Source organism: Vombatus ursinus, unplaced genomic scaffold (assembly GCF_900497805.2).
Source record: "Vombatus ursinus unplaced genomic scaffold, bare-nosed wombat genome assembly UNPS02014810.1, whole genome shotgun sequence".
In the NCBI taxonomy this organism is placed as follows: domain Eukaryota; kingdom Metazoa; phylum Chordata; class Mammalia; order Diprotodontia; family Vombatidae; genus Vombatus; species Vombatus ursinus.
Window position 1 is genome coordinate 15,608,064 of NW_020954588.1, and position 19,506 is coordinate 15,627,569.

The 19,506-nt window shown below is 36.0% G+C and overlaps 1 protein-coding gene across 2 annotated transcripts in view; it reads left to right on the top strand.

The window, feature by feature from the left end:
- The window catches only part of TSC22D2 (TSC22 domain family member 2), a 51,602-nt gene that overhangs the window by 12,285 nt on the left and 19,811 nt on the right, over window positions 1-19,506 (top strand). Inside the window, exon 2 of one of the 2 annotated variants that reach the window (XM_027875799.1) lies at window positions 2,414-2,485. The exons of the other annotated variant lie outside the window; for it this stretch is intronic. Coding sequence (XP_027731600.1) covers window positions 2,414-2,485 — 72 coding nt within the window. The remainder of the gene's footprint in view (window positions 1-2,413; window positions 2,486-19,506) is intronic. 2 annotated transcript variants of the gene reach the window in all.

Here is a 19,506-nt window from a genome sequence, read left to right on the forward strand (position 1 = left end):
CCAAGTAGACTCTTCCTAGCAATTATTTTTAAAAATTCTGTGAGCCAGAAAATTCACTGAGAAGACTAGACCAGGTTTTTAATACCATGAGTGGCTGCTAACATTACATCTGGCAGATCAGTGGTTCTCTCACATCTTTGTCTTCAATCACGGTTAAGTAGCTTCTTTTCCCTTGGGTGCTATTAACAAGATTCAGGGGAGGAGGCTTCGACTTAAATCCGACAAGAAATGGCTGCTTTTCGTGTTACTGCTGTGGCATGGCAGTTACTCTGCACTCGGTGCTGCTGCCAGCCGTCAGGCCAGGCTCTAGGGAGAGAGAATTACTCTTGTAAGAGATGGGTAAAGCCGCCAAAATAATAGATCAAAGCATCACTTAGGAATCTTTGGTTCCAGATGGGGACAGGTGGACTTGGTCAGATTTAGTGACTTGCCCTGAGCGCACAGCTACTAAATGGTTAAGTCTGAGGTGGGGTTTGAATCCAGATCTTCTAGACTCCAAGAGCAGCTCTTGACTCACTCTGACTATCAGCAAAGACTCCCTATGACTCTTCATCCTTCCAAGTCAGCCAGTTTGATAAGAAAGGGCAGTGAGTTTTACATAAAATGACTTGGCATGGCAGGGCAGTAGAGGTAGGGACAGAGGCCATGGTAGGTAGGATCTCATTTTTCATGAACTTCAAATTCCGGCTGCGTGACCTTAGGCTAGTCAGTGAACTTGTCAATGCCCGGTAACCTTAAAGTTGCAGAGCAGGCTTCAGTTTCCAAGGAGACGGTGAGTTGCCTCATCAGCAGTTCCCTATGTCAATGGGTAAAAAGCCAAACCTCAGCACCCCATGACCTCTTAATTAGTGTATCCTATCTAAACCAAATTTAAATCAAAATATAGCCATGGGGAGGTGAGAGGGGTAGTCAGCAGATTTCTTGAAATGTCAACTCTTCATTTCCCAACATTAGGGAAAGATAGCAGTATTTTTTTTTTTTTTTTTAGGCAATTGGGATTTAGTAACTTGCCCAGGGTCACATAGCTAGTAAGTGTCAAGTGTTTGATCTGAGGCCGGATTTAAGGCCGGATTTAAACTCAGATCCTCCTGACTTTGGGGCTGGTACTCTATCCACTGCACCACCTAGCTGCCCCCTTGGGTTTCTTTAAAGTGGTACAATACTTGAAGCTGTAAGGTGGACTCCATACATGTGTCTGTAGAATGACACAAAAAAGGATACTGGAATAAACTGTCACCCACACCCTTTTGTGGATTTGTGCACCTTTTCTGTCTGTATGAATCACTTTGTGTACGCCCTTTGATCCGGTCTCTGAACCCTATGCTGTACTATGCAGAAAGAACATGCTGTTTATCTTGTTGAAGGGAATGTAAACATTTGTAAACAACAAATAGAAAGGACAGATAATGGGAAAAAAAGGTATCTTAAGGATTGGTTTTGGTACCCAGGAGATGTCATAAAATACTTTTGTGCTTTTCAGAGTACTTTTATGTACTCTATCGTTTTATTCAGTGTTCATTGTAATATTACTGTTTGAGATTCAAGATATTCTTGGTCAAATTTGACAGTTTTCAGGGTGCCATTTTGGACTAGGAGAGGTTGGGAGTATGTGTGTTTGTAAGTGTGTATGAACTTGTTTCCGGATGATGGCTTGTTCTTGGGCCATCCTCAGAGCTAACTTCGGTATATGTAAGGATGAATCTTAGGGATTCAGTGTCAAAGTAGGTCAATAGAAAATGAGAATAAGGTAGAGAGTGGGAAGGAAGGTGACAATGATAGATGAACACTAAAACAGTCCTGAGAGTGCATCTTTCAGGTACCCAGGCACTTGGATAGATTCTGAAAATAGGCATCTTATCATAATCACCAGCTTAAGCATTAAGAATCAGGAAATACTTTTAACAAGAAAAAGAAATAACCTGAAAAAGCAAACGAGATATTTTGAAATATATCAAATTTTACTTAGAATGTTCAACATACAGGTTTAGATCTATAGACTGAACTAGGACACTTGTCAGACTACCAAATGGACATGGATTTGGGAAATGCCCCAGATATTAGTAATGTCTTGTTCAACTTCAAACCGGCGAGGATAGTGTTAATGCAGACCATTGACTAGAATGTGAATTGGTTTTTATATGCTTACAACTAGATAATAACAATATTCAGTCAGAATTCTGTCTTATAGTTTATTGCTGAAATAATGATCCTGAACAGCTGTTACTGGTGAAGAGCCAGGTTAAGTAAGGTTAGCTAGTTTTAATTTCAAATTTCACACCCATGTTTTTAAGCAAGCAGCTTTTGTTTAAAAAAAAAAAAGCAATTACATGCCTAAATTCCTTCATCTTTATGTTTTAAAAATGATTTGTGTACATTCTCAACATCATTTACATTTGATTCTTGGATCTCACAGGAATCCTTCAACTGCTTTCTACCAAGCGTTCCATTTGAACAAGTTGCAGGAATCAAAGACCCTCTGGGATAGGTATGAATGCTTAAGTATGGAATGCATACATGCAAAATTGTATGCATGAACTGCTTTGCACTCTGCTGGTTTCTCGTCATTACACATGGTCTTAATTATGTAATTTATTTGAACTGGGAGGGAGCTTAATTACTCACGTGGTGGTTAGAAAGGCATAGAGGGCATCAAAACAAAATTAAATCTAAATAGAATTTGATTTTTTTTTAACCTTCAAATTATATACAATGTAAATCTGATTTATGCTCAGGAGTTTTCCACTGCATTAAACTGAATTTGCAAATTAATCTGTTAATTCATGTCTTGGAAAATCGACATGGGAAATTGACACATTTTAATGCTATTTCATAAAGGTATCCTACACCAAAAATACAGTTTGTATAAAAGTTTGTTTCTCTTTTGTATCAGTTTACTGCACTAAAGTCTTGTCATAAGGTGGTTTACTGCAAAACATTTCAAATTGAGAAATTTGAGATGGAACAAGACACAAGGGTATCAAAGTAGTCAGAGCTATTTATGGCGAGAAACTCTAACATTATCCAATGTGATTGCTGAAAATCACTAGAAATGCATTACTAATTTGTAAACTGCAGCCAGCCGCTTTCTCACAGGAATGTGACAGGTTTTGGTTTTCTTTTTTTTTTTTTTTTTTTTCTCCAATGTGGAATGAAGTAGTGAATTTCTTTTATGGCAAAAGGTGCTTATCTTTTTATCTCTGCTTTAACACACTTTGGGGTGGGGGACTGTTACGCTGTGTTTGTTTCTGAATATTGATTAGCTTTACATCGATCTCGTGTTTAATTACAAGAGGTTGAGGGTAAATGATCTTTTCAAAACTTGGACAAAGCTTTAATGAATTCTTTAAGGTGTGCCTGGCAACAAGCACATCTGTGTGAATTCTGGCGTAATTTGGATTCAGCACCATCTCTTTCATCATAGAAGACCCTAGATAAGTGTGTGTGCCCATCACATTAAGATGTGTTATGTGCTGCCTAGAAAATATAATAGCATTTTGTCATCTTGGTTTCAATTGTTTGGCTTGATTTGCTTGTGTTTGTGTGTTTCTCATGTTTTGCTTTTTTAAAAGAGCTGTCTAGTATTTTTTTTAAAGTCTTGTTTGTATGTAAACTGGTAAATTAAATAACAGTATTAGGACTGGAAAGAACATTATTTGACAGATGATCTCTTCTAATTCAGTGTTATAGAATCCTTTGTTTTAGTGATTGATTCTTATAGCATGTTATCTGTGAAATGTCAGTTAGGAAGCTTTCCCTTTAAATGATTAGTGCATTTTTTGGCAACCTTTTCATCTTTTAAGTCTTAGATTTAATAAAATATTAAACATGGATCAGATTTTGAGAGGCGAGGAATTATTACTAATCTTTAAAGGTTTTATTTTTAAAATTTTATTTAGTCCCTCTTCTGTTACATTAGCCATGTAACCTTAGGCGAGTTAGTTGGGCCTCAGTTTCTCCAGCTCTATAATGAACTAGACTAGACGAGATTTCTGAGGTCCCATCCTGCTCTAAATTTCAGTGATTTTAAATATGTGGTAACAGTTGAGTTAATTGGTAATACCAGTTTTATTGGTAAAAATCAGCAGAGGTGATTGATTTTTTTTTTTTTAATAAATTTCGTTCCTAAAAAGTTTTATCTCATTTTTTTTAATGAACTTTGGGCCTAATAACAATAAGACTTAGTTTCTTTATAGGTAGATGAGTTTGTATAGATTATATTCCTGATATGCCTGCCATTTCTTGGTTCTTCTTTTCTTTGTTCCTCCATAGTTTTGATTTTTCGTCATCATACCCAGATTTTTATTCTCTTTAACACACAATAAGTGCCTACTGTCTAGCTAAGTGGGAGAGATGCAACATTTAGGTGAGAGGATCCCTGCTTTGGTGGAGTTTACACTCTTTGACATTTTTAAACAACTCAAACTACTTTTTATCATGTTTTTAATATTTGAAATCTTTGAACCTTTAAAATATTCTCTAGTATTAGGAAGAAGTGTTCCACTAGATAAATACAAAATTACAGAAGAAATTTAATTGTTCTCTTTACCCCATAATGGCCTGGAATAAATTTGATAAGGAATGAATTTTCCCAGATTCTCCCTTGTCACATTTTCATATTAACATTGAGATAGGACCATGATCTTATCAAGTGACTTTTTACTCATTATTTTATCTAAGCAGTCAAACCCTTTTTAAGCTGTTTGGACCAGAGCACCTTTTTTTGTTTTGTTGTGTTTTGTGAGGCAACTGGGGTTAAGTGACTTGCCAGGGTCACACAGCTAGTAAGTGTCAAGTGTGTAGTCTGATTTGAACTCAGATCCTCCTGTCTCCAGGGCCAGTGCTCTATTCAGAGCACCTTTTTTAAACCAGACTTTGCTGTGTTGGCATTAACTCCTTCCTTCCTCCCTCGCCCACCAGTCAGAGGTACCTTTTTTACTTTTTCTGATGGCTTCCTATGGTTCTTTTGTGTTAAAAGCACACCTAGAATGCTCAAGTTGAGAAGCCTTCTTGTGCTCTGCTGCTGTTAGCTACCTCCTGTATCTCTATCTACTGCTCTTTCAGCAGCCTTCCCGAGCTGTGCTCTCATGCATTTTCCGTGGTTCTAAGAAAGTGGCTTTTAAATCCATTGTACCTTTGTACATTTCTGTTTCTGCAGAGCCTACCATTTCATCTGTTAAGCTTGTTCTTTCCCCCTTAATTCAAATACTTCGAAAGGCCCTTCACCTTAAGACAGACTAGGTGATGCTGTTACCTTTTTAGTAAAACAAAAACTGTTGTTTGTTAACCGTTGTTGTTAAGTCATTTTTCAGCCCTCTTGGACTATTCGACCCCATTTGAGGTTTTCTTGGCAAAGATACTGGAATGGTTTGCCTTTTTCTGCTCCAGCTGAGGCAGAATTAAGGGATTTGCTCAGGGTCACACAACTAATAAGTGTCTGAGGCCAGATTTGAATTCAGAAAGATGAGTCTTCCTGACTCCAGGCCCAGGACTTTTTATATTACAGTGATTCTTCATTAAGAAACGAATCCACCTAATTAGGAATGTCGTCTGTTGCAGTGATTAACTGGTAGGATTTCCGGTTCTCTAGGAGACTAGAGTCTTTGAAAAATTTCAGCAGTGATACTCTAGCCTATTGATTTCTTAGCAATATTTTATTGGATTTGGTTTCCTATGTCTGCTCTCTAAGTCATAGAAAAAAATTTTTAAGATGCAGTCTTATTAGCTTTGCTTTATATTTTCCAGAATTAATTTAAAATCCTAATATAAAGGAACAAAGCCCCATTTGGGAGCCCTTAGCAGGTAAAAATCAATGTAAGCTTGTATTGTGAACAAGAAGAAATTTGGTTTCTAGAATTAAAGGTCAAAAAGAGCATAGTTAAGCATAAGACTACTTACTTTAGGTACATTAGAATTATTTAGCCTCATTAACAGAGTTGTTGATACTTCTCTGAAGAACATTCATCAGTGAAATTCAGAAATAACAGCAGGTTGCTTGCACAGATGTTTAAAGAGAAGCAGACAGATAGTGGTATACCTTAAACTTTAATAACTGTGTCTGTATTTCTACTTCACTTGCTGCTAACAGATCACAGCCTCACCATAGTGAGTTGCTGTGTTTGAAAAATTTGTCACTTTTTAACGATTAACTTGTCAACTGGTATAGACTACTTATATATCAAAATGAAGCATCAAAAAATTAATCTTGTAAAATTCAGTTAATGGTATCCATCACAGTGTTAATGGTGGGTTTTGTTTCACTTACATAAATATATTCTAGGTAAATTGAAATGTTACTAAATATTAAAGTATTCGTTCAACATTAGCCATGAAATAGTCTGCTGGCTATTCTCCATATGTTAGAATACTTGATTCTTTTTTTTTTTTTTTTTTTTTTTTAAAAAGAATACCTGATTCTTTTACATCAAGCAGGGATAGGCAGTTTGTGTTATGAGTGCCAGCTGCTTGAACTTGCCTTTAGCACTCACTAGCATATATTAAACTCGCTGGTGTAGTAATCAAGGGCTTGGTCATCTGCTATACATATGCATGTGCATCATATATCCCAGTTGAAGCAAATATTGTTAGAAAGAAATATTACCTTTAATGGATACTGTTGGTATTGGCTAAAGGGGCCAAAATATTAGGTAGTTATGAGTAAAAGTGAGAACTGGACCTAGGATGATAACAAAGTGTTATTTATGGAATTTTTCAAATATTTAAATACACTTCCCCTCTAAATTGTAAATTTCTTAAGGCAGGAGAATCCTTGCTTACGTACTAAACTTTACCCACGGTGCTCAGTACCTTGCACATTGTAGGCATTCAGCCACTATCTAATAATATATATATATATATATGTATAGTACGGAGGCAGTTGGGGTTAAGTGACTTGCCCGGGCTGTGTGAGGCCCAATTTGAACTCAGGTCCTCTTGACTCCAAGGCCGGAGCTCTATCTCATGTGCCACCCAGCTGCCCCTATCTAATCATTTTTGCCCTTGTCCACATTAAGCCACATACCAGGCTAGTCTTATAGATAAATTTTTAGAACATTTTCTCAACACAGTTTTTCTAAAGATACCATTATTGGTGGTAGTTTTGGTGATGTCAACTGAACACCAATCTCTTAGGACCTGGAGGTAGATAAAACTCACTGAAGATAGTACTGTTGTTCGGCTCAGATAGCAAAATGTTGTTTAAGATTCTTGGCATTTTTAACAGCCAGAATTGGATTCAGTAAATGCCTTTTTAAAGACAATTTAAGTCTGAAACTGTTTCCTATTAGAGCTTAATGTTTTGATCCAATTGTGAGCCATACCTCTGTACATACATAGAGCATAGTGTGTGTAGCCAAGTGCTTCTCAGTTTCCTTACAACTATTTTCACATATAAAATGAGTAATCTTTGAAAGTACTGTAAAGGTTTTATTTTTCTCCAGGAGCTCAATATATATTGAAATCAAGAATAAGAAAGGTATGTGGAGCTAGAAATTTGAATCCACATTGGTTGAGAAAGCATTTCTGTGTTAGAAGATCTGACCAGCCATTATGACAGGGACTCCTCAGTGCTGGGGCAGCAAACATCAGGCACCCACTGGGGCATACGTGAGTCCACTGCAGGAAAGATGTGATTTTTATGGATCTCGAAGTAGGCATCTTTTCTAAGTAAGTGCTCAGATGACTATAGACATGAAACCTAAAGGTGATAAGAGACTAGAAAGGAGTGAAAGTGAAAATGATTACAACCTGCTGGAGAGGTAAGCTGTTGACAGAATGGATGCACAAAACTATCTTAGACTATACTTAGACTTAGTGTGTTTCTCTACTACAAGGCCTAGATCAAGTCGTTAAGTACTTCATTTAGTAAATGGTTTGATGTTAATTTTAGTACCTGTCTGAAAAGTTTTTTGGGGGGGGTGTTTGTTTTTTGTTTTTTTGTTTTTTTTTTATGTTTTGTTTTTTGCTCATAAGTCTTAAGTTACCTTCTAGCTGTCGCAGGCTGCTGGCCTGCCATTTTGGAGGGAAATCTCCTTTTAAGAGATGTCTTTAAAACATTGGAGTATTTTTAGTTCAGTAGTTAAATACTTGCCTAGCAAAGCCTGTGACGAAGCTTAAATAAGAATCCCTGACCTTGGGGAGCTTGCATCCTAGTGGGGTGATAAAACCAGAAGTGCATTGTAGGACCTCTGGAGTAGAGCCTGTTAAATACTTACAGGGGAGAAATCAACAAGTAACTTTTTTTTTCTTGGGTAGGTGGGGATTGGAACTGGATTTTAAAGGAAGATACAGATTCAACAGCAGGGGCGCATTCGGAACATAGTGAACAACTTGAGCAAAGGAGGGAAATTTCGTAGGATATTTGAGGGAAAGAAAATTTTATTTTAGCCAGAGGATAGGGATCATAAATATTGGACCTTGGAACTCATCTAGTCCAACCCATTTGGTTCACAAATGAGGAGAATGAGGCCCAGAGAGGTTGTGAGGTAAGTTAATGGTATGTATAGTAGCATGTGTTGAGGCAGGAAAGGTAGGATGAAGGACTTTGATCACCAGCAGAGAATTTCATAATTGTATAAAGATTAGTCTGTCACCTGAAGGGATTTTTTTTTTTAGGTCTGATATTTTCGGAGGAAATCATTTTAAAGAGATCTTTCAGGTTTTTTTGTTTTTTGGGGTTTTTTTTGTTTTGTTTTTTTTTTTTTTAATCTAAAAGGTCATGCCACCATTGTAATATTTTTTATTAAAAAAAATTCACTAACCATGACTTTACCCCTTACTATTTGAAGCTCCAAACAGGCTAAGAAAGAAAGGTCACTGAGAATTGGTACTCCAAAATAATAACTTCTCCCTTAGAACAGCCATCTAAAGTTTTAATGAAACACAAGGTTGTTTTTTGTTTTTTAATTTTTGTTTTTTGAACTACATCTGCTTTAATAATATCCCATGTCCCAACCCAGTCATTGGAGGCGGGCACTCATTGGGAGAATATTGGACTCCCAATATGTAATCAAATTGTCATCCTGGAATTTTTTTTCCCCCAGTGTAGATCAAGCTCTTATTTTCAGCACTAGTTGGTGGTTTTTTTGTTTTGTTTTGTTTTTAATTCAATTTTATTTCTTCAGAATTTTCTGCCTTCTCCCCTTCCCCACGTATGGAGAAGGCCAGAAAAACAACTCATATGTATAGTCATGCAGAACAGATTCCTGCATTAACCCAGTCTCCATTCTCCTCTTCTCCCCCCACTCCACCCCCACCCACACACACAAGAAAAATTTTCTGTTTTCTATCTGCAGGTGAGTAGCATGTTTCATCATGCATTCTTTGAAATTTGGTCACTGTGTTGATCAAAGTTGCTAAGTCTTTCACAGTTAATCTTTAAAATACACTGTCACTCTGCGTCAGTTCATACACGTCTTCCCAGGTGTGTCTAAAACCATCCCATTCATTGTTTCTTCTATCACAATCAAACCATTTCCCAGTTGATAGGCATCCCCTTAGTTCTTAATTCTTTGCCACTACAAAAAGAGCAGCTCCAAATATTTTTGTACATATGGGGGCCTTTTCCTTTTCCTTTGCTCTCTGGGGTATATACCTAGTAGTAATATTGCTGGGTCAAAGGGTATGGCATAATTTAGTAGGTTTGTGGGGCAGGGGCACTGTTCTAAATTGATTTCTATAATGATTGGACCAGTTCACAGCTCCATTGAAAAGCACTGTTGAAGTTAGCTCAGTTACTGGGGTAGCAAAAGGAACCTGGAACCAAAGGGTGTATCCACTAGGATTGACCCAGCCTCTACATTTGTTTGTTTTAAGGCCTGGTGTTAGTGTTAAAGAATTGAATTTCTAAAACTAGTAGCAAGGTAATTTAAGACCTGGGAAGACTTGGAGTAGATTAAATATCATGGGAGGGGGAAAGCCTAGACTTTGAAGTCTGAGGACTCTGGTTCAGATCACTGGTGACCTTAGGCAGGTGACTTACTCTCCTGCCTGTTTATCTGTAAAGGTGGATCTTGGACTTAAATGGTCTGAGAGGACCTTGCAGTTCTAAATATAGAGTGATGCTAAATCTTAGAATGATGGTCACTTGATGGAAGTGATAGGCATAGGCAAATTCATATATGATAAAGCAGATAATGTAATTTTTTCCCCTACAATATTACCTTCATCTCATTTTTGATCAAATGACTACCACCCTAATTCAGACCTCCATCAGCACATGTTCACTATTTCAGGGACCTCATTAAGACTTGATCACTCCTACCAGCTGTGCCTCAACATCCCCAACACCCCTTCACTATTGTTTGACTACCCACCACCTTTCCATACTGTCTTACCTTGTTCACTGTCTTAGGCAGCTCTGCCTCTACATAATTCCGTAATGTCAGAGCCAGCTACTCTTATATGGCACCTACCATATTTTTGTGGAACAGTAATCTTAAGCAAGGTATCCTTGTATTTCAGTGTGTTTAGTGATTACTCTCTGCATATGACTAAAGATTTATGGATGGCTGTTAGTTGATTTGCTTTTATCCTTCCTGCGTAGTCTGCATAGTTGAGATAGTTAGGTGGCACAGTGGCTAAATCTCTGGGCCTGATAGAAGACCTGAGTTCAGATCTATCCCTCAGACACTTTTGCAAGCAGTGTGACCCTGGGCAGATCACTTAACCTGTTTGCCTCAGTTTCCTCAACTGTAAAATGGGGATAATATCACCTACATCCCATGGTTGTTGTAAGGATCATATGAGATTATTTGTAAAGCACTTATTAGCACAGTACATGTTGTAGGGGCTTATTCTCCCTCTCCTCAGCAATCCTTTCAGTCTTAAGGATTGGCATTGTAATGACTCTTTTGACAACTCACACTTAAAGAGGGGGACAGACAGCCAGGAGGACTTGGATTTGTGTCCTGCATCTGACATAAACTGCCTGTTGTGACTCTGTATTTCTAAAAGACTTCATCGATATAGACTTGCATTGAGAGAGGGAGTTGGCTCATGAGTGTTCCATGCCAATGAAATGTCCCCATCCAGGGACTCCTGCTTAGAAGCAGAAACTTCTCCACTTGCCCGTTAAATAAATGAGGGTGAGGGCTGGCAGGTGTGCTCTGGTCAATTGTTTTCTGGCCAGCATAATTTCACCAGTAATAATAATTAGCATTCTTCCTCAGAATTGAGTTCAGCTGAAAAGATGTGGACCAGTTGCGAATAGTGTTAAAAACAGGGATTTGATCAAAGCAGTGAACCAGAAAGCGAGTGCACACTGCACTTTGCTTGTGCCACAGTCTCAATTTCGGGGATGTGTTTTTTAAACTAACATTGGAACTGAACCGAACCTTATGTTCAATTTAAGAATATTTAATATGGGGGGGGGCAGAGCAAAAACCATAATGCACCTTAAACAAAACACAAATCCTGAATGCACCACTTCAGGACTGGGACCAAATTTATATTTTGTAAAACCAGCTGAAACATCATAAATATTCTCACCTTTATAATTTAAATATCACACTTCTTTAGCTGCTCTCAGTTCAAGACCACTGCTACTGAAAATTGGTATCATAGAAAACGTTTGGGAAGGAAAGAGATCCATGTCTCATTAGGCTCTGGGCTTTGGTGGGGTGGAGCGTGGGGGGAAGGTTGGAGACCAGGAGTGGGAATTGAATAAAAATGGTAAATACTGACTTGCAGTGATTGAAGGTCATAATAAGCCTTCTCGTTTTCTGAATATTTGTCCAGTACTTAGAATCCTGCAAATCAAGTTGCAGTTCATTTTGTGATCAGTGCAAGACTTAAGTGACCCAAACCTAGTGGCTTAGTTTTTAAATATCTGTTGGCTAAACTTAAACGATTTTAAAATGCTTGATGCAGGTAAACTGACATCAGTGATTGTGGAATTTAAATAACCTCAAGAAATGGTTTATATAATACCAGTTTGGTTCCCAACTGCCAAAAGTCTTCAACACTTAAAAGATCTTTTGTAATAAATTGGCTATTAAGTTACTTAGAAAGACAACTGCCTCAAGAATAAGTTTTTGTTTTATTTTTGGCACAAGTAAATAGTTATAGAAATTCCATAGCAAGGGATTAAAGGGTGTAACTCTAAATTATTCAGAAACAGTGGTTGATTTTGCTGTGTCCACAAATGGTAGAGGGAGTTGACTGTGTCCCTGGGCACGGGGTGATTTTTCTTCAGTCTTAAATATATATATGCTAACACCAGGGCTTCAAACTATCTGGAGAATGAAATATACCCAGCACCCACCAGTTAAGTATTTCCTTTTACTGTAACCATCTCTATTCAGTAATAGAGTCCAAAATATCGATAAGTGTTTCTAGAGTCATGACACATTTTGTATTTTTAAAAATTAAGTCTTACTGCGTATTGTGTTCGACTGTTAGCTAAGCAACACTTCCAGTTTACCTTTTGTGAAGGTCCTCATAAAGGTCAGTATCAGTAAAGTTCATTAAAAAATTTTTTGTCTACTAGCCCTCCAGCAGGTGTTGATGGTAATTAATGTGGTGAACATCTACTTCATCCCACCTGCCTGCCATCTTAAGATCAATCAAAGATCTCACTGGATTTTCTCGTACACATGTCTGTGTGTATGTGCGTTTCTTTTAACTGCTTGACCCTATTAATATTTTGTATGTATTTGAACTGGAGAAATGTTTTTGCATAAATTAAAACCTTATAGTTTTTCAAACAGTGACATGTCTGAAAAACCAGTTCATTATCAGAAGCTTGCTTGGGAGTTCTTTCCCATTTTTATATATCTGTATATTACAGATTATTATGGGTAATCAAATGAAGAGGAAGAAAGTGGCACAATAAACCACTACTTCAGACTAAATAAAAGACAAGTTAAATTATGGGATTTATATAGAAAATTCTAAATTATAAAAATTTTGAAACACTTGTATTTGATAATAAATTAGCAGATTCCTTAAGAAATACCCGTTAAGCAAGAATTTGCATAGATGGGGTGTATTTGTTATGGGGCGGACTACAGCTAGGTGGCTCAGTGGATAGAGTTGCCAGGCCTGGAGTCTGGAAGACTCCTCATTTTGAGTTCAAATCTGGCCTCAGACATTTCCTAGCTGTGTGACCCTGGGCAAGTCACTTAACCCTGTTTGCCTTAGTTTTCTCATCTGTAAAATGAACTGGAGAAGGAAATGGCAGACCACTCCAATATCTTTGCCAAGAAAACCCCAAATTGGGGTCAAGAAGAGTCAGACGCAACTGAAAAACTACTGAACAACAATTTGTAATATCTTTTATTTTAATGGTAGCTGTCAGTTTAAAGTCTTTTCCTGAAATGGTCCTTCAGTTAGTTTATATTGATCACCATTTTTATTAACTATGAAGAAGTTAGCTAAGTAAAGGTAAGCTTAACCCCTCTTTATTATGAAACCTTGGTTAATAGGACCCGTACCTATACAAATAGTAAATATAATGGTTAATATCTTTGCTTTCACTAGCCTTTGAGAAGGAAACCGGCCCCTCACCCCCTTTTTTAAGTACACTAATGAAATCATAGCTTGAAATCTAAAACATAAATACCAGAATCAAATTTATTTGTTTCGCTGTTAAGCTTTCTTTTTCTTTTTCTTTTTTTTTATTTAAAGCTGGCTATGGTGTGCCCATGTAAACAGAATGAACTGTGATGTATAGTTAATAAATTATTCATTTTGTCTATATAATCAATGTGAATTGATTACACAAGTAAAAATAATTTCCAGGCTATATTCTGATAATGACCTTGTAAAAACTGCAATATCTTGATCTCAGGATATTGAAAGAAAAGCTATACTTAGTGAAAATTTTTCTAAACTATGAGGGTTGAACTAAAAAGGTTCTTTAGTTAATTTTCAGTTAACTATAATACTCCCTTCTCAAACATTTAAAAGTTTCATTCTCAACTTCCAAAGTAGTGAGATCTTACTTTATATGGTAAAAATGCTTAATTATTGTCAAAAAAAGAATCTTAAATATGACATACATAAACACTAATTTCAACGTACACACTGGGGAAAAATTTTCAAATAACTTTATGTCCATATAACTTAAGTAGTTTAATTTTAAATTAATCTAGACACATGCAAGGCCCGTTGGACTGGTGTACTAGAATTTTTCCCTCCAATACACAGAATCACTGAATTTGCTTTACAAGGCTATTCTGTTCTGTTTGCCTTCCAAAGGCTTCATGAGCATTCACCAAAACAATGCTTTTCTTTGTTAAGAGGCCTTTTAGCAAAGGGTCAGCCAGTGTGCCCTTTTTAGATGACCAGTTCATCAAAGCCCTGCTGACAAGCAAATTACCAACATTAAACATATTTCAGGACGTGTGAGTTCACCTTTGTGAATATGGCTGGGTTTTGTACCTCATGGGACTTGTTCCACATAGAAGTAGATTAAAATAAGCATTTTTTCTCAAGGATATAATTTTGGTTTGTAGCAGACAGACTTTGAACTAGTCTCTTTTCAGGCACATGGGAGAATGTTGGTACAACACTGACCACAACTTAGAGAATTATATTCACATCAGGTTATGGATTTTTGCCTTCACCAGGTGACCACATTACTTCACTTTGCTTTGTTAAAGGGCAGAGTAAAGTTGTATACCTATATAAATTTATTAATTGAACTCAGATGTGTTATGAGATTACATTGAGAAATATTTTTAGGTGGTAAAATAGACTAATTATTGTTCTGGGAGATTTCTGCTTGTCACAGCTATCTCTGAGGACAGATGTAATAGAAGAATCCAGTTACACGTTGAAATCTATATAATACAAGTTCTGATCACTTCTAATATTTCAGATATCTGAGAGACTACAAAGTCTCTTTTTACAATAGTCACTAAATAGTTATTGCTTTATACCCAAATTCGTTAATTCTTGTATTACCTTTTAAAAGTGCTTTCTCTTCCCCTGCCCCTACCCCCTTGTCCTTATCCCCTATGTCAGTGCACTCTTTGGTCTATTATTAGAATGGAATTTTAGTATCACTGACGCCATCTTTTTCAACCTAGATTATAAAAGCCTGCACATTTTAATGGATTTTCTATACACATGGATTATTTGCAACCAAAGTTGAATGTGACTTGATGGGAAACTTATTAATGGATCCTTCAAGGATTGTGGAGAAAATGCCCTGTTGAAGATAAGATGTTTTTATAAAAAATAAATTTTAACCTAAATTAATTCTCCTCATTAAATTATCTCAAAAACACCTCTCACTTGGTAATGACACTACCTAATACTCATTGTAAACTTGTGCCTATAGCTACAAGATTTCAAATTATGTAAATGATGAAGATATGCATAAAGTATTTAATGTTTTTTTTTTTTTTTTTGTTCTTCATATAAAGACCCCTCTGCTAAAGGCCTCCTGTAATTCATCATAGCATGGAGGTGACTGCAGTCTTCAAGGCTATGCTAATGGAAGAGTGCCCTCTGGCAGGTCCTACTAAGATAGAGAATAAAGTCAGGTACAAGTCCATCGATGGTCTGGCCTGAATGTAGAAGGAACAGCCTTACTCATTTTATTCAGGCTTATCACCAGAAGATTGGCCACTAAGTGATAAATGTTATGTTTTAGCCAATACATGCTTCAACAAGACCATTTAAAGCAAAGAAGGCTTGTGAGCTACCTTAGTGGAGTATACTTACACCAATGAAATCATAGCTTGAAATCTAAAACATACATATATCAGAACCAAATAGATCTATGTTCTTTGTCTCACCATTAAGCTTTATTTTTTTTAAAAGTTAGCTATGGTGTGCCCATGTAAACAGAATGGTCTATAATATATATTTCACGTAGTACTCATTTTGCCCATCTTAGTGATCAGTGTGAATTGAAATACAAGTCATTTGTGCTGTAGTCCAGTTCATCGATTATGTAACTCATATGCCTTTTTTACTGGACTAGAGAGCTGGCTATGGCCAATTAACAGCATTGCATCTAATAAATAATACCAGAATCATGAACCTAGAACTTTTGGAACAGTTTGGTTTCTACTTGCATACCTACTAACTAGTGTTCTAGGTCCATGTTGAAATTCTGAATTGTTTCCAGGTCAAATATGAAATTATTTTACATTTTAAAAAATAAGTTTTAAAATGTCAGTTGTGTAACCATGTTAAAAACATAAAACCATTGCTATATAAAATATTTTAAAGCTATTTGATTAAAACATTTATTTACTTAAACTCTTTGCTAGAATTTTTTTTAGAGTTCAGCATCGGAGGAGGAATGTGACATAATAATGATCGAAAGCCGAAAGTTTAAAAGTTGTGATGCCCTCACATGGTTGGAGGGTTATTCTAGCTTCTAAGGACTGAATGTTGTCCACAAGAGTGTCTCATCAGGTCATAAAATTGGTAAGACATAATGGATTAGATTGTATGTATTATACCTGATGTTATTGTATTGAGATGACTTTTTATGAACAAACTGAACCTACAGTGTAACTAAGAATATAGTATGAGATTTAAATTAACAAAACTTCTGGAAATTTTAAGTATTTGTTGTATTTGATCCTTTGTTTTATGGGACTGAAGACAGTATTTTTGTTTGGAGAGTTATTATGCTAATGTGCATCAAAGAAGTAAAAATAAATGAAACCCTGTATTGGCAACTGGTTTTTAAAATGTCACCATTACATTGACTATAGATAAGAATTTGCTATCCATAGTGCAAGCTTAGACATTACTTAAATAAAACGCAGTGAAACATCCCCAGATAATTGACTTAGTTTAGGAAGCCTATTTAGAAAAAAAAAATCTTTTTTAAAGCAAACAGAGCTTTTTAAAAAGCACTTTGTGAGGGGCAGCTAGGTGGCGCAGTGGATAGAGCACCAGCCCTGAAGTCAGGGAGACCTGAGTTCAAAATCGGGCCTCAGACCAAACACTTGACACGTACTAGCTGTGTGACCTTGGGCAAGTCACTTAACCCCGATTGCCTCACAAAAAAAAAAAGAAAAAAGAAAAAGCACTTTGTGTATGACTCCATTTTCTTCATTAGGTCTACTTTAAGTTCCTTTATTATTAAGTGATTTTAGGTTTTTGGCTTTTTTTTTTCTTCCGATGAGTATTTCAAATCTGAAATGAAGAAAAAGCCCAATGGATTTTCTTAGATTGATAATCCCTAAGGTGCTTCATATTGATGTGAAGCAACAGTGATTAGGAGACATGAAGGAATCTTGTTTTTCTTGTTCTCTTGCCCTAGTTTGAGATCTTTTACCTAGTGTTTCAGAAAGAAATTGATAACCCCCCCCAAAAAAAAATAAGCAATTTTCATTTTTCCCTAAAAGATGATCTTATTGTATAAAAATAGTGTTTCGTCTTGTTTGTATTTTGGTGTGAAACTACAGAATTTAGATGTAGAATTCTAAAATAGTTGTGTGGGACCTGGCATGCTAGAGACACAAAGTGAGTAGCATGGGTTCCATTAGTCTTTTTGTGGTAACACTTCTAAAATACTGAACAATTTTCAGTATGAACATTTGGTTAATTTCTATTTTGCAATAAAATTGCTTTAACCTTCCTTTATTCTGGGAATATCCCATGCCCAATATTCCATATCTTCCCCCCAAGTCTACCAGGGTATTTAAAACCCAGACTGTCACATAAGCAGATTAATTTGGAAATGCCAATTTTGTCTAATCTCTATTCATTTTTGAAAGTGACTGTAGGGTCACATAACTATAAGTGGCAGAAGAGGAACCAGGAGTCAAGTCTCTGACTCTGACTGGTGTTTCCTTGAAGTCATGCCATCTCTATCCTAAATAGCCAAAATCTTTAAAAAATGAAATGAAACTTTCTAAGACACACCAGCATGAGACAATTTTAAGTAAACATTTAATCATTTAGTAGCAATTCAGCTAATGTAGTACTTGTTTTTAGCTGAGGAAGGTGACTTTTCCTGTCTTGCCTTTAGAATAATCCAGATTCTCCTTATAATTATTCTATGGCTCTGTATTTTCTAAAAGCTCATTTTAATGGGTTATAATTCAGTGCTTAATAGAAGGAAAAGTACCCTGACCTCTTACAGATGAGAGTATCTCATCTTTTTGTAACCATTATTCTCTTTAACATCTTTTTAATTTATTTTTGCTTTTCCTATCTTCCTTAGTGTTTGAAAAATGTATTAAAAACTCAAGGTTACCAATAAAATATTTGAACATTTTCAGTTGGGACTTTAATTAGAGATTTTCCCCTCAGAAGACGTGGTTAACCAGGGATAAGTCAAGTTTAACAAATAACTATCTACCATCAATCATATATCTGTTAATATATGCAGGGTGGTCCTTTATAGTGTTATTGTAAATTTACGGTGTAACTAGGCATGTTCCTAGCATATATATCTTCATTTGGAATTTTTATCTTTAAAAAAAAAGTGAATATAGAGCCCTAAATCTCTACCTACACACACACACACGAACAGCTACAGTGTATAGAAAAAGCAGCTAAAATAATTTTGAAAACTAGAATATGTTGGAAGAAAGGTCTATTGAGTAGAAAGGACCCCTCTTCACTAGACATAGTCAAATATTTTCCCCACTTTTACTTACATACCTCATTTTTCATAATCTTCTCTAAAATGATGCCCTTTTAACATTTATTATTGAATGACTTTATTATTTGGGTGCCTGCTATATACAACGGTCCTTATGGTATTTTTAGCCAAATTATGGACCCTTACAACTAATTGTACCCTAAAATGAATAGTTCTTTTAGTAGGCCATTAACGTGTATTGTGTGATGTCATTGAATAGATATATATCAAATGATACTAATGTAAGAAAATTTGAGGTTTTTTTTTTTTTTTCAGAGAACGTGAGAATGGTATAACACATGAAATATAAATTCAGCTGAACTGAAAAACTATTGAGTGTTAACTCAGTTAATATGTGAAATGGTTCAACAAAATTGAATCTGCTCAGAATTGCCATTTTAACTAAGCACTACTTGATCCTTTTCATTGTAGAGTTTAATCTTACTTTTAACTTTAAAAGGTAATTTTCACTATCCCAGGTCATATACTTATGTAAAGCCACCATATAGCAGATGATATTTTTCTTTGTTGATCAAGTTTTAGTTTGGGTATTGTATTATTTTATAGAAAATGCCTTTGAGGACCAAAAAATACTTTCATGTCTCTTTTCACCATACCTGAATGCACTGTGTGATAGTAAGTTAGGACTATGGATATATAGCTTAAAAAGGGATGTTAAAAGTCATTTTGACTCCTGCCATTTTATAGATAAGAGAATCTGAGACCCTGAGAACTTAAGTGACTTTGTTTTTTCCCTCAAGTTTATGGTTGAATAGAAGACATGGTTTAAAAAAAAAAAAAAAGACTGATTATAACTCCATGGAATTTTTTCAAAACTGCTGGGGTTAGTTTAAAGATCTTCAAAAGGATCCCCTATTAGATCATAGAAGTTTATAAAGTACTATCCTCCCAACATCCCTGTGGAGTAGTATGATCGCACAAATTTC